The sequence below is a fragment of the Nestor notabilis genome, unplaced genomic scaffold (assembly GCF_000696875.1).
Source record: "Nestor notabilis isolate BGI_N333 unplaced genomic scaffold, ASM69687v1 scaffold12895, whole genome shotgun sequence".
In the NCBI taxonomy this organism is placed as follows: Eukaryota; Metazoa; Chordata; class Aves; order Psittaciformes; family Psittacidae; genus Nestor; species Nestor notabilis.
In genome coordinates, this window is record NW_009929833.1 from 30,879 (window position 1) to 46,788 (window position 15,910).

The 15,910-nt window shown below is 40.9% G+C and overlaps 1 protein-coding gene across 1 annotated transcript in view; it reads right to left on the bottom strand.

Annotated features, from left to right (window-relative positions):
* Positions 1 to 7,600: 7,600 nt before the first annotated feature.
* DDX3X (DEAD (Asp-Glu-Ala-Asp) box helicase 3, X-linked) overlaps positions 7,601 to 15,910 on the bottom strand; it is a gene marked incomplete at its 5' end in the record, with an annotated part of 14,719 nt that continues 6,409 nt past the window's right edge. Inside the window, 13 exons of the mRNA XM_010015171.1 lie at positions 7,601 to 10,135; positions 10,491 to 10,618; positions 11,585 to 11,741; positions 12,174 to 12,291; positions 12,383 to 12,564; positions 12,875 to 13,019; positions 13,134 to 13,278; positions 13,471 to 13,631; positions 13,707 to 13,805; positions 14,427 to 14,512; positions 14,934 to 15,069; positions 15,572 to 15,671; positions 15,755 to 15,895. Coding sequence (XP_010013473.1) covers positions 10,053 to 10,135; positions 10,491 to 10,618; positions 11,585 to 11,741; positions 12,174 to 12,291; positions 12,383 to 12,564; positions 12,875 to 13,019; positions 13,134 to 13,278; positions 13,471 to 13,631; positions 13,707 to 13,805; positions 14,427 to 14,512; positions 14,934 to 15,069; positions 15,572 to 15,671; positions 15,755 to 15,895 — 1,681 coding nt within the window. The remainder of the gene's footprint in view (positions 10,136 to 10,490; positions 10,619 to 11,584; positions 11,742 to 12,173; positions 12,292 to 12,382; positions 12,565 to 12,874; positions 13,020 to 13,133; positions 13,279 to 13,470; positions 13,632 to 13,706; positions 13,806 to 14,426; positions 14,513 to 14,933; positions 15,070 to 15,571; positions 15,672 to 15,754; positions 15,896 to 15,910) is intronic.

Here is a 15,910-nt window from a genome sequence, read left to right on the forward strand (position 1 = left end):
GCATCAGCATGAAACTTTCCTTTGAAGAAAATGGCAGTAAGGGTAAGCCAAGAGCCAGGATGCTTTGGAAATACCGCCCCAACTGTCTCCTACAAGCTTGGAAAAGCGCTTTGCAAGAGCATTAATTGAGATGATGTAACTCTCATGTAGGCCTCAGCACTGTGTACAGTATAAAAAAGGAGACAAGTGAACCTGCAGTTTAAAGGGTCACCTTTGTTCTCAGAAATTAAACAGATGTTTTCTCTGTAACATTTCTGGAGATACACTATAATCCATATACTGAGCGTGTAGGCTGCTGAGGCTGTACATTTTGTGAACTGGAGCTAGCTTTGTAAAATGAACATACAAAATAATACAGTGAATAACAAGGTAAAACCACTGTCAGCCTGGGTGCCCCTGCTGCTCGCTGCAGTAAAGCAGCTCACCCCCAGGTTTTTATTGTCAGATGGCACCCACACATGGCCCTGAGCCTACAATACCCTGGGTACAGCACCCAAGGTACTGAAGGTTGGTGACACACGGTACAAATTTTGAGTCACACTGCAACAAAGAAAATGGTGTTGCCCACTGGTACGAAATGACAACAGAACTGTTCAGGAACTCCAACAAGACTGTTTTGTGGCTGTTAGAAAATGCTGATACTTCAAAAGAAATCTGCAAGACGGGGCCATTCTGAAAAGTGGCTCAGAATTGTTGAAATGTCAGTCTTGGGCATTCTTTAAAAAGAAGTATATTTCCAGAACTGGATTTAGAAACTAAAGCCATTTTAATGTAATTTTTAATAAAGGGAGCAGTACAACAAATCACCTGAAATTATCAAACACCCCAGAGTTAATGTTACATCAAAGACACTGCTGTTCTGAGCCTATGCCCTATATTGGAAGGGAGGAAAGAATTTTAATTTTAAAGTTGGAAGATTCCATGGAAAAGGAAGAGTCATCCCATCCAGGTCTAATTTTAGTAATACAGCATGCTCTAATAAACAAAATTAAACATCACATGCAAATATAAACTAGTTTCTTTGTCATTTTGGAGGTTAACTGGTCACTGCATTCTGGTATTTTTATACTACTTACAAAATAATGGTAAAAAAATAAAAATGCTTCTCAACATGCAGCTCTGTCTTCTGAACTGATGAGAATTCAGGTAGTGAATAGCTCATAAAGCAGTTTTGGATGTCTAAGTGCACACTTGACAGCCATACCCATTTACAGTTTTGCCAGCTATTGCTCTCGGTTAAAAGAATTCCATGACCTGGAGGAGCTATGTTTAAATAACCTACAGTTATAATTCTGCTAAGACAAACTGAACAGCCATCTTCCTGTGGCCAGACAGGACCTGTTACTTTATGAGGTCCTGCCTGAGCAGCCCTGCAGATTCTGTACCTGCAGGCATGGATTTGCCACCCTGAACAGCACTGCAGCTGTAGTCGCACCCACCCCTAAAAGGAGGCCTTCACGCAGCAGTAGGGAGTTTCTGCCTTCTGAAAGGCAGTTAGATCTCTGAAAGTACCCAAAGCAAGCAGAGGCTGCAGATGGTAGACAAAGAGTTTGGGGAAAAAAAAGGAAGTGTTACCTAGTTCAGAAGGATTAGGGACTCAGAAGAAGGTGCAGGTTTCTGTGCTTAGTGAAAGAATCAGGGAAGGCAGAAGGAAACCAAAGTAGTTTTAAGACAGTAGGACAAGTGGCACAAACACATGGCAATGAATGGCTGCTGGTCCTCAACATCACAGCTGGCAATTTAATACCCCACCTGAACACTGATGGATGTGAAACCTAGCACAGAAGTAATCTCTAATCACAGACATCTAGTAATTGCAGAAGGAAAACCACTCAACAGCCAGGATAGCTGGGAAAATATGCACCACAAAAAAAAAAATTTAAAAAAATTTGGATTTCTACTTCATCTGTCCATGTGCAAACTCATTCTTTGTCCCTAAGCATGATCTGTGGTATTCATGTAATTCTTGACAAGTCTAACCTGCTCTTAAAAGTTTCCATTGCTGCAAGTCCCACCTCCAATCCAATGCCTTCAGCTGAAGAACTGAAACTGAGGTAAGAGTGAACCTGTATGTGGTGTCTACAGCCTGTCCATGTGGGCTTAAATAAGAAAAATGATCAGATTTCTAAGCCAAAGCTATAACCTTACTATTAAAAGAACTGGGCAAAGTATGTGGGAGTGAGATTCTGGTATTGGAACTAAAAAGCATTATTTGACATCTACTGCAACCTGAGAGAGCCTCCACTGAGTTAGCAAAAGCCCTAGAGAAGTGACGGGTGATGTGGTTATTGGGTAGACATTCATTGAACACACTTGCTTAAGCAGACATCAACCAGGACCCAGAGATGTGCTGGTGCTTCTATCTTGATAAGATATTCATAATCCTATGGCAAAGCCCATGCCCAGCGTTCAAATTTGCTACTAGTCATGGCAATGCTGTCTTGTTCTGCTGTACATACTGAAACCTGCCTTCACTTCATGGGTGGGTCCTGTCAAGTGTGCTTCAAAGTCATTACTAACTCCTTTAAGAATACTTCAGTTTTACAGCAAGCGTATCAAGGGTGCATCACCCCTTGTGCTAAACTGAAGACCAGACCAGTAGTAACAGAAAACAACTCCTAAACCGCTGATGACCACTGTAAGACTTAGCTTGCATGGGGAACTTTGACTCCCATGGAACTACTACTACTACTAAAAGAGTAACAACTCCAAGGCAAGTGCAATGGCTGCAGTCTTAGTGTTCATTCCCAGGCTAAGCCAGAGTGCCTCACACTGCTCCCAGCTCATCATGAACGGAACTTGATGTTTGCACTACAAGAGCAACACGGGGTCAGTCTCATAGGGGAGAGCTGGGCTTCTGGATTCTAACTCGGCCACTGACCTCTTGCTTGATGGCTTTGTGTCTCAGTTTCCTGACAAGGCTGACCTCCCTTCTTAAAGCATGCGGAGACAGACTTGTGAGAAACACTGCAAAAGCACTAGTGGTTGAGATGGGCCTATCATTTTAGTTTATGCAATAAAATAGGCAAACACTTGAGTCCTTCAGGGAATTAACCAATTGTGTCCATAAAGTACATTGTGATTCAAGAGTGGTCTAATTATCAGATTTCATCAGCTGTTTAAGGATCAGTGAGGAGAGGATGTCTCCTTCTTTGAAACAGCTGAATAGTTAGAAAACTCACCATGCTTTCAAGTACATGATCCCATTATACTCTTAGACCCACAACTTAAATAACATCATTAAGTACATACAGAATCTTTCCATGCAGAGAGTCCCTAGCATACCTCCTCCATACACGAAGAGGAGAAAGCTGAAACAGATCAACAATGAGGTACTCTGCTTCCATAACCCAGTCCTCAGATTTCAAGTGGGTTTACATTTCTTCAGAGAATACTTCCCATAACCTGAATCTAATCTCTGACTAAGCTCAGCACACCAGTGGTATTTAACAGCTTCAATTATGACTCCTCATCCACTTAATTTCTGGCCATGCCTTCTTTGTAAATAGCCACAAGTGTCTGTTTCTGTTGCTTTACAAGAAATGCTTTCAATCTCACCAACCTCTGGGATCTCAAGCACCATCAGAAGCAATGTTTGTTTTGACTGCAAGAAGAAACAAGTACTTACAAAATAAAATATAGAAAGCAAGGTAAACAATGCAAGTTGGATTAGAAAGAACAAAAGTAACTACTTGACAAATGCTATCGGAAATCTCATTTATCTGTCTTGTTATAGTAGAATAATCAAGGAATATGCTAAGGTGTACCATGCTCTTATTGGGCAGTGATTTTTTTTCTTTTTTTTTAAGCTGAATCTACCTGCAAATTATTAAGTAGAAACTAGAATCCTCAGATGAAATGACAGATGGGATATGATGCTGCAGCCCTTGCTTGAGAAAGTTGACATCTTACACTGACAGGATGAATAAGAGGCAAGGATCAGCTGCAGCATGATGACGTGACTGGCATCAAGGTAACCCAGATCAGCACACAGCTGGGAACAGACGCCTTGTGTCTTTGCCTAACCCTTTCCTCTCTTTCCTTTTCAAATTTATCACTACCACTTCTTTCCCACTGAGTCATCAACTGAAGGAGATTAGATAAAGTCCTTGCCCACTGAAGAAACTCTGCTACTCAAGTCCCTCCATGAAGCAACTCTTTATGTTTTCTGCGCTAAGTACATAACGCCAACAGCTTTCTATCAACTTACTCCAGGTTGTACTTCAGCCTTCCCTGCAAAGCCTATAGTCCTAGCCTACCAGGGTATGCCCCTTGGTAATAAACATGTGACTTGAAAACTGCAGTTTATATAAAACATCAGTGGGAACAAAGTTCATCCCACCAAATACGTAATTTGACGCTGTTGCTGTACTGGAACCTGTACAGATGATTAATCAGATTCAGCAACGTGCAATCTGTGCTCTCAACCTATGTTTGAACAACGTCACTCCTTTAACAGCAATATTTTTTGCTAACAAATCAGATTATACGCATGGTAAAATTCCCCTGAAGTGGCAGGGGTAAGAGTGAACCTATTCTTGGTAAAACACGGAGTTTAGAGCAGGATTTCAACTGCTTACAAAAACTCCCAGCAGAAATGCAGTGCCCCAGATGACTAAATGTATATGCAAAACAATTCCCTTCCACCCTTATCCTAAACGGACAGCCAAGACTCAAGAGATACACAGTCCTGACAGCCTTTCCAGACCTTCCCTAAATAATGCCAAGGAAGAACTGAGGGAGCAGCACAGGACCCCACTGTGGTAGATCAGTAAGCGGACAAAGGCCCCATCACCACTCATGTTTTTCCTGGGCTTGGCTCTGGCCTAGACCTGCTTTGTTAACCATCAGCTGGTCACGTCAGCTTGGCAAGTAGTGTTTCTGTGAACATAATAGTGATTACACAGATCATTTTCCAGGGACTACTTATGCAAGTGCTACAGGTGAGCAAATCTATGCACAAGGCAAATGATTCAATGAAGCAACCAAGCCAACGAGGTTGGCAGAACCAGATGAAATCTGTACTGGTGTGTTTTCTGATACAAAATGGTAACCAAGATAGTTTCATGCAATAATTGGTGCCATCTCTACAGCCTTGGCAATCTTCCTCTCAAAAATAATCCAGTTATGACTGTCCTGTGAGGTTGGGATGTGTGCTAGTGCAACTAAGTTCACCAAAGTGGAAGAGCTCACCACAAAGTAGGAGTGAAACTACAGACTTGTCCTCTGCTCTCCTCCTCCAAAGAATGAGAGCGAACACCCGAAATTCGTAATACAATGTAGACTGTAACAACTAGCTGCAGGTTAACACATCGATCAATATGAGCAACAGTGAACACTGCATTTGATGAGGAATCACAAACTCAGGCGGCTACAGACACACAGTTTTAATGATGTATACAGTGCAACTTCTGTTTGCTCGCTGTGCTGAAAGCCCCAGCAGCATCCTGCTTGCACAAGCCTGCTTTCCTCTCTATCACTGCCTAGAGATTACGTGCCTGCACTTAACAATAACCAAACCCCTCTAGTAACCCCACTGCTCTCAACTTACATGAAAATCCACAACAGAACATTTATCTAAGTCCTTCTCACCCCCCATCACCACAGTCAAATGGATGTTGTTTCAAGAGCACTGCTGATTTGCACAGGTCCCAGTAATGGCAGAAACTAGAGGTTTTATTACAGCCTTTTTACTGTAAGCTCTGCCACTTACCAGCATATGCAGCCATTTACTGCACAAGGACTGAATGACTCACATTTTGAAGGCCCGATACAATGCAGCTTCACAATCTAAAGCAGATCAGTAATCATTTTCATCATTTAATTTCATATCCTTTTCTTTACAATTTAGGATCAGTTTTCTCCATACATTCCCAAAGTATTTCCCCATTCATCATGGGAAAAAATTATGCTGCCCAATATGCAAAGAATTACTGGTACTCAAGTAACTGTACTGCAGAAGTACAAACTCCCACCTCTATAGGAACATGTTCTCTGCTTCTCTTAGCACTACATTACGTGTCCCAACACTCCTCATTCCTGTGATTTCCCCAGGAGCCTCATTTCAACCTCACACCACCAGAAGTTACTTCCTCCAGCCTCAATGGAAGAGAATCTTCCCAAGCATTTCTGCCACACGAGCACCAGACTCCCTTCAGTTTTCATTCACTCCCCACGCTTAACACTAACCATTCTGCTGCGTCACAACCCCTGGTCTGGAGAGCATTGCTCACAGATCTCGCCTACAGCCATGTCGCTGTGCTCCTCCTCTGGTTCCAGCTGCCTCGTGATTTCTGCCATGCCTGCACTTTCTGCAACAGCCTTTGCCAGGAACAACCTCATGCTCTAGCATAGAATGCAAAACTTTACACTCAAAGCTTGACTTCCAGATCCCACAGGCCACTTACACAGTGCACACCACTTCAAACAGTGCATCTCCTACCTGTGGTTCTGCCTGCCTCAGACTTCAGCAACATGATATACAGCAGGGGGTGGAGGGTGGAAACTGCCAGGCTAGAGCTTTCAGAAGATACTTAAAGTGCATGTTGCACATCCAGGGACATAGCATGACAACACACAGCCCTGCATGATGAGGTTGATAAATCAGTGCAAGTCTACAGCAGGTAAATTTAGTGTGGTCCACAGTCAGTGCACTCAAAGCAGAGCCTCCAGCAAGCTACCCTGGTCATCATGCTCATCCCTTCCTTCCCATGGTTCTTCAGGGCCATACATTGCATGGATTGGCAATGTGCACAGTAGGGAAGATACCATTTGCCATGTGCTCTATACGGATCCGGGATTGCAAGTCCGCATGCTCCCAGGCATTACTTTCTCTCCTCTCCCTTAACCACTGGGAATTCACTAGCTTCTACAGTCAGGACAGCACAGATCTATCACCCCAGTTCTTTCTAAACCGCTTTCTTCTAAACAAAGCAAGACTTTTACCTAGCTTCAAAGGTAGACAGAAAACATCTGAACCTATTCCATCCAGTGTATCCCCTTGAATATTCCACTATTTAACCTCATTCCAGCCCAATCTCATCGCTTATAGAAAACATACCTAGAACTGAGAGTATGGGTTTGTATTTGCTGAGGGAGTGGGGAAGCACCTTTCTTTTGGTGAGGGAAGAGCATACACTGCACTTCTCCCAGACTTGCACATGCTCATTTTCAGCAAGATCACCTAGCAACAATCAACACACAAGACATCAAATTCTGTCTACTATAAGGCACCTTTGCCAAGTTCAGAAGCACAACTGCATGATGAAGTCCCCACCATTAAATGGCTGAGGAATCAAGCCTGAGAGAGTTCAAGTTTTTATTAGGTTGTTGCGGCCAAACTTGGAGCACCAAGGGGATTACAACCTTATCTGTCCCAGCTGTTTTGTTAGCTTCTCTGGACAATTTGTACAAGTACCCAACACCGTGGGGCATAGGGTACTTTAAGGTTGCTACAGCTATAACCCCGATCCTAGCTGCCACTGATAACCACACTGATGTGTACCACACTAGATCCACCTGCTTCCAGAGTTGCACGTGAATGAGACTACTCAGGCTACAGATCTTATAAACCAGAAGAGTGACGCTTCACAAATGAGCAGACTGTGCAGTTCAACTTTTTTATTTAATAAAATCAAGAATATGCACAGCACATGCAGTGCTAGCATCTAAACTAATACAATAAGCAATTCTAAACCTACAGTGACTTGAAATTCAATTTTCACATTCAGCAAGTTTAAATCCATTCTTGCATATTGTTTTGAATCCTTGTATCTGAACTGAAAATATTGCTGGCTGATAAAACTTGCTAAAATGCACAAGTCACTGATTATGCCAATACAACAAAGATAACCACATGTTTTGAGGATTGCAATGTGCCAGACATTCACTGGAAAAAAAAAAAAAATAACACACAACTAAACAAAACTCACGCAACAAACATCTGAGAATCTGGACACTTCACATCAGTGTTTCGAAGTGTTTCATTAATATCTTAAGACAAGTGTATCAAAACCTTGGCATGTTTAATTTTAAGTTGCCAATTTTTTGTTTTACTATCAGAAAGTTATGGCTACACTGCCAATGCCGGGTCTGCTTAATTTGACTTAAGAGTTTAATATGACTTAAACATTAAAAGCTCACACTACCCCGAAATATATAATTTCACGCATACGGTGACATTCAACATTCAAGTGCCAGTGTTTTTGTACTGTCTTTTGGTCAAGTTTCTTTAAACTTTCAAAGAATCACTTTTAGGCTTACAAAAATAAATATTTGTCAAAAATGTTCAATAAATATTACACAAAACTAGCAGCAAAAAGTATCTAGAAATCTGTCGTGTGCAAATAGTTTTCTTCCCAGCTATCATTCCCATGGTCCCAAATAAGTTTTAGAATCTATTTCCTTCTCCTTAAACAAGCTGCGTTCAATCTCCAAGAGACAAAATAAGATTGGAAGTTAAGGACACGCACACAAGACATATATAAAATTCTCTGAATGTGCAATAAAAGAAGTATTTTGTAAAAAGTTATGGGCAAAATGTACAAGGGCCTAAACCTAGACTTGAAATAGCACCATAACAAATGACCTCAATACTGTCAAGTGCACCTACTTAATAAAAGTTTTAGAACAAGGCACAATACACTTGAAAAAATCTATTGCACTTTAGGAGATTTTTGCCATTTTCCTATGCCACTGTAGATTAGTTGTTAACTGTTCTGGCCACAAAGTCAGCACAGAAATCCCAAGTGGCAGAGGCATTTTTTCTGGTGGACAATACTTATCTTTGGCCAGATTTAGCATAAACAGACTATAAATACAATGGAAACCTATGCAACTAAAACTGACTAAAACTGCACTTCAATAGCAGAATTGAAACCTTGTGCAGTTTATGTACATTTCCAACCTCTGTGATCTCACATTTGTTTGTTACTCTTCTGGAGCCATTTTACAAAGTCTACAGTAAGCCAGTTTAACATCTCCACGCAGCTTGAACAGAGTAATGTGAATCTGCATTAAAATAAAGCCTGCTGCATAATTCTTCCTGTTCATACCCTCTTGACCAAAAAACATCAACACTAGCATGCGTTATTAGACCAAAAATTCAGTCAGGCCCTTAAGGAGGACCAATCACTGCCATGGTCAGCCATTCTACCATTTCAATTTCATATGGCAGGCATTTTAAAAAGTCTAAATAGATGAATTCTCCTAAAAACTATTTCAAGTTATCAGACCTTTAAACATTCCCTGTAATGTTCTGCCCACGTTTGGCTAGCTCACATTAATGATCTGCCTAAATATTGAAAAAGGAATTGCTGTATTTGCTTGCATTAACTTCAAAAACAGTGCTTTTAATGTATGCATGTATCCATACATCATCTCATCATGACTGGAATGGCTTATTAAAGGCTATCAGGTTCTAAGTACCTATCCAGGATAGAGTGAGCAAATCAGAACTTTAACTTAGTACAGTTTTGCCACATTAGAAACTAATTGCATTGATATGCTTCAAGATGTTTTTATTTTTCAAATCTGCAGATACCAAAAGCCCTAATGCAGGCTACCGCATAAGTTTTTCTTTGTAGTATTATGGATGAATCAGTGATTCCTGTTTAAGTTGTATCACACCTGTGTGCCAAGGTTTGATTTTAGCTCAAGTTCAGTAATTTTATTTTGTCAAAACAATTGATATCTTGAGCATTACTGAGCCAACAGGACATCAAAATAAAAGTTGTCTAAAGTTAAAGGCACAGTACATTAACAAACAAATGATCCTCAGTCACAAAATCAAAATGCAGTTTCTGGGTGGGGATGGGTGGGAGGGGAGTTAATCCTGACTACAGCAATAGAGTCTTCAAAACCACCTTCAAGATAGGGCTACTTGTTCCTTTGTTTCCGTCTTGTGACCTTGAGCTCCCTTAAAAAAAATTTCAGTGGAGAATCACAGCTGGTAATGTACTGCGAGTTCTTGAAGCTACACAAGGTATAGTCTGGCTAAGTTACATGTGGTTTCCATATTAGCTTGTTTGGTAGGATATCTGCTGCAAGCAGATTCAGTTGCCCCACCAGTCAACCCCCTGGGAGTTATAGTTTCCTCCATATCCATCACTGTTGTAGAAGCCTCCATAACCACCACCTATGAAAGGCAAGAGAAAGTGATGCTTAATTAACCTGCTAAAGACTTGCACCTTCACAACAAGAAAACAGCCCAGGGCACAGACAAGATGTCTACTGTCCATTAAAGAAAACCCACCCAGGAGTATTGTCAAACACAACATCAAACTGAAATGCTGGAAAGATAGGTAACATCAAATTAAGCAAAGACAGGTAACTTGCTCCAGCCTACATCCAAGGACAATGCTGAGACTGTGCGTAACAAGCAGCATCAGCTGGCCTTATATTTAAACATTACCTCCTTAAGTTTTACTATAAAGCAAGCATTGTGGCTATGGTTTCCATCTGCCAACACTGCCTGCCCAAGTTTGTCTTACCTCCAAATCCTCTGCTGCCACTTCCTCCACTGCGGCTGCTGGTTGATCGACTGCTACTAAAGCTACTGCTACCAGAACCACTACTTGTTCGATAGTCTCTGGCACCAAATCCTCCACTGAACCTACTGCTGTATAAATAAAGCAGAAAAACACGCAAGTCAAGTCAATGGTATTTTAAGCACTGCAGACATTGAAATTTAAGTACTAAATTTCCTCAGCTCTGGTTACCAACTGCAGTTTGCCCATAACTACTATAAGTGTCAACTTCAGCATGCTTTACAAGCATCCAGTGTTATCTGGAAAGGGCATTCAAGATAGCAAAAGAAAATTATTCAAGCAGGGTCATACTGAACTTGTCATGGTACACTAAGAATTACTTTCTCACATCCTGACAAGACCTGCTTCAGTGCCAGGCACTCCACACCTTTTCCAGACCTATCTTGGTATTTATATGATGTATTTACAACCACCTTTCATATTGTAGAAAAGGACAACCACTTTCCAAGCACACTTTTGAAGAAAAAAAACAAACAAACAAACCATCCAGAACAACTGTAATTCATGTGGTCCTACCATGTTAACTACATTAAGAGGAAGGGTTATTTCTCCTCCTAACCCATTGAGACATTAAACACACCTTTTTATTACCAGCTTATAAAGCATTTTTAGGTTTCCACAGGAAAACTATTTTACAAGTGGCCTCACACCTGCAGTCCAACCCTCATATCTTTCCCATTTAGTGCCTGGAGGTATACATTACTTTCTCCTAAGCATCAAAACAGCTGTTGCTTAAGGTGCACATCTGCACATGCTAGAAATTTATTACTAGCCAAGTGCTTTTAGAGTTTTAAAACCATTTTTGCTGATGTTATTCTACCTCAGCTGTACTTAGTTGTCTACTTAAGGAGAGAAGATTTTATGGATTGACTGCCTGGTAAGATAGAACAAAACCATATCAAGCTGTCACTTTCTGATGCACCCAACTCAGTTTAGACTACACTAGTTTGTCTTCCCCTTACTAGACTGAAAGCAAGTCAAAGAACTGCTTCTTACAATGGATTAAGTATACCTTTAGCCAAAGTTGTGACTATTACCTCTTAGACCGCCCACGGCTGCCACCTCCTTTGTGATGCTGTTCATAAGCCATGTTTTCCAGCCAAGACGGTACTTCCTGCTTAGCCTCCACAAGAAGATCAAGCAAGTCCTTGGTGATGTTTATGTTCCTCTCATTGAAGAATGATGTGGCAAGACCTGAAGTAAACATTCAGTTTTAGCCTCGCGTACGCATTTAAACTACAGCATTTAAACCCATTCCACATTCCACTTGCAGCTGTGACTAGTATCACATTCCTTACTGCCAAGCTTGAGAACACTAGAATTACCTGAAGAGAAAGCCATTTAATACCATTATTCTACTACAGCTGGTTACAAAACCCCTGGCTAAATACAGGGGGTTTACAAACACAGAAGATACCAAGCTTACATGTTGTATCAGAGCTTATTAATACCAACAGAAGCACTAGCTAAAGGAACAGGTTACAGCAGTAACCAGTTCCTGGCCAAAGAAGGCAGCACATAGGCTTCTCTCAAATACTTACCTGGAATTTGCTGCTTAGCCAATGCTACTACAACTACCAAGTTGGGTATGGAGTGCCGTCTATGAAAATTCTTGATCATACTTACCAAGGTTTCCTACACGGCCTGTACGACCAATACGATGCACATACTCTTCAATGTCACTTGGCAAGTCAAAGTTTATGACATGCTTTACATTTGAGATATCCAGTCCTCTTGCTGCTACCTAGCAGTTAAAGGATTAAATCAAATCTTAGTAAAATTCCACAGGCCAAGTAAATACGCTTACTGGCTCAAGCTTCATAGATTTTACTTACTGCTGTGGCAACAAGAATTGGGCTCTTGCCCGAACGGAACTGGTGCAGTGCTTCCTCTCTGTCTCTTTGAGAGCGATCTCCATGTATACTCGTACAGGCATATCCTTCATGGTACAAGAAGTCCTCAAGAGCATCTGCACCCTTTTTAGTTTCCACGAACACCAGAGTCAAGGAATCCTTGCCTAACAACAATTGAAACATGGGTTAGCACAAGAACTGTGCAAATAACTTGACTCCACCACCTGTAAAAGGTAGTTTCAGTTCTCCGCTGAAGATACTAGAGACCTTTCTTCCCCATTTTATATTACAAGAACAACTTACATCCACTCAGAACTGTCATCTAGCCAGTGCAATATATTCACTGCATTTGAAAGAAATACCCTTTTACTCTTTTATTTACCTACTCAGTAAGTTCTTATTACTTGACTTATTTGAGTTATATTTGCCTCATCAGAACTTTGTCTTATCTGCTTATCTGAGAGTGGTCTTTACCTGTGGCATTTAGCAGGTCAAGCAGAAATGATCGTTTATCTGACTCTTCAACCCATACTACTTTCTGTGTGATATTCTCAGATGTAGAACCTACTCTGCCAACAGCCAGAAAGATATATTCGTCAAGGAAGTCACGAGCAAGCATCTAAAAAAGAGAAAATGGAAATAAACAGAAATCCAATCAGCACTTTTTTATGCCTGCCAGGGCTGAAATTTGGCCCTATGAGCTCGTAAAATTTTGGAACTTTTTGTCAAGTACCTGGATTTCCTTGGGGAAAGTAGCACTGAACATCATGGTATGACGAACCCCCTTTGGTGGCATAGTATCTTGTTCAACAATTCGACGAATTTGAGGTTCAAACCCCATATCAAGCATTCTGTCAGCTTCATCAAGCACTAGGTACCTAAATAGCAATAAAAAAGAAGTTATTCTTCAGAGTTTTCTATTTAAGCTGTAACAAAGTATTGTCATTCTCAACTAGGCATTTACACAGTCCAAAAGCCAGAACTTGTGTCATTAAGCCCAGATCTCACTTTAAAAGATACAGTTTCTAGCTGTCAAGACATTTGTATGTGGCCAAGAACACTTTACTTACTTGCAGAAATCCAGTCCAATCTTTCCCCTCTCCATCATATCAACCAGTCGTCCTGGAGTTGCTACAAGCAAGTGACATCCACGTTCCAAGTCACGTATCTGCTGACCAATGTCTGCACCACCATATACAACACAGGGACGAACTCTGGAACGGTATGCAAACTATAAAGCAAAGTAAATTAGCTCTGAGAAAAACTGTACTTAGGCTTTTTTATAATTATGAACTCCTAGATATACCTTTCTGGCTTCCTCGTAGATCTGCACAGCCAGTTCTCTAGTGGGAGCCAAGACCAGTGAGATTGGATATTGCTTACGGCGCCCATACCTCCCATTCTCCTGAAGAGCAAAAAGAAACACTCTGAGTTCCCCAGATACTAGAGGAAATTATAACAGCTATTATAAGCAATACTGAAGACAGGTCACCAAGTTTGTCTCAAGAAAGACAAAGCATGACTGAGAGCCAACTTGTTTTAAGCACTGCATCTCAAGACTGCACTTCTACAGTACCCAAGATTCAGCTGTTGGTTAATATGTTAACAGCCACATAGCTACACAACAGTCACCTGTACAACCTGCACTGTGATCTGTAACTTAAGCAGCTGAGAAACAGCCATATAAAACTTGTTACTTTCTACCCTAAAGTCCCTACAACATAGACATGTGTGACCTCATAGGTTTTCTGTAGAAAGGGAAGCATCTTTAAAGCTCATGCAACAACAAAAACACTCAAACAATTAGTTACAGATACCAACTCTTTAGGAAAAAAAAAAAGTTTCACGGCCTGTATTTTTTCAAGGGGAATAGCTAGTCTTTTAGAAGGCAAGAAGCTTGCCTATCCTACCCAAAATAATGATGACATTTAAGCCCATCTGTTGTGTTCAGTAGCAGCTATCAGCATACAGAGCAAAAATACACACTGGTCATAGCTTTTCAAAGACTGAGTGTTTAGATACTTGCCTTCATAGCTCTCAAGGCATCACCAGGGCCATCTGCATAGATCTGGCTCAGTATTGGCAGAAGAAATGCAGCTGTTTTCCCAGACCCTATTAGGACGCAATCCAGTATCAGCAGTCATTTTCAAAGCTACTATATCAACTACAGCACAAATTTTGTACCACCAGCATATATCCAGTAACATCTGCACTAGTATATGGATACTACCTATGCAAATGGAATGCACTCTTTTGCCAGTACAAGTTATTTACAACAGACATACAACCTCATACCACAGCACCCTGAAGAGTGAATGTGATTTAAGCCATGATCATTTCTCTCAGGACACACACAGTAAACCCAGTCAAGCCATATCTGAAGCAGTTGCAAGAATAGAGCTAGCTAACTTCCATTACTGCAGGTATTTCAGTATACTCTTAAGAACGCTTCTGGTTACAGACGTCTTATCTGCAGCTTGAGGAATACAAGACCCTATTCCTACTGAGATACTAAACAGTAGAGTTAACTTACCTGTCTGAGCACAGGCCATCAAGTCTCTCTTTTCTTTAATAATAGGTATTGCATGTTTCTGGACTGGGGTAGGACGGGTGTAGCGTGTGAGCTCAATGTTTCCCATAATAATTTCTCCCATGTCAACATCACTGAACTGAAAGATATTTAAAGTAAGTAAAATGAGGATCCTTCCCTTCAGCCACCATGGCACAACATTCAGTTTAAGAAGTCATCTGCAAAGTAGCTTTTGATTCATATCTTACTATACAGCTTGCCTATTAAGTTTACAGATCCCCAGAAGCAAGTTACCAAGAGTCTGGTAGCTACTTAGTCCAATCACATAAGTGATTCTTAAAAAGCATGAAGTACAGACTACACCACCTCCTTCAAGCACTTTTACTTCTTTACATGTTTACTGTTTAAAAAACAAGTCAATTAAAGTGAGCTGTATTAACTGAACACACTTACGTAACTGCCCTCATTATATACAACCCTCCTCTGAAAAACAGCTTAGCTGTAAGGAAGGCAAGACAGCATCTCCTTTCCTCCCTCAATTTAAGACAGCATGACATCAAACAGTAGTCACTACTAGATACACTGTCAAACCAGATCTATAAAAAACAACAACAAACAAACAAACAAAACCACCAACTTACACTTTCAATATGTGGAGGACAGTTGCTGCCTGTTGCTTCAACAGGAATGTCATCGTATTTTTCAAAGTTAATGCCAGTATTGCTTCCTGAAAAGAGCTCCCTACAAACAGAAAAGAAGTATTTTACTTGCTAGACTTATCAACTGACCCTGTCATGTGAATTTACACTATAGACATTACTTACTGTTCCAGGCGTTCACTTGGGGGAAGAGGCTTTGACCAGTCATCTTCATCTGACTTGTCAGACCAGCGGCTATTCCCACCACGGTCAAATCTACCAAAGCCACTCCTATCATAGTCGCCACCTCTTCCACGCTCTTCATATCTAAATACAGCAGGA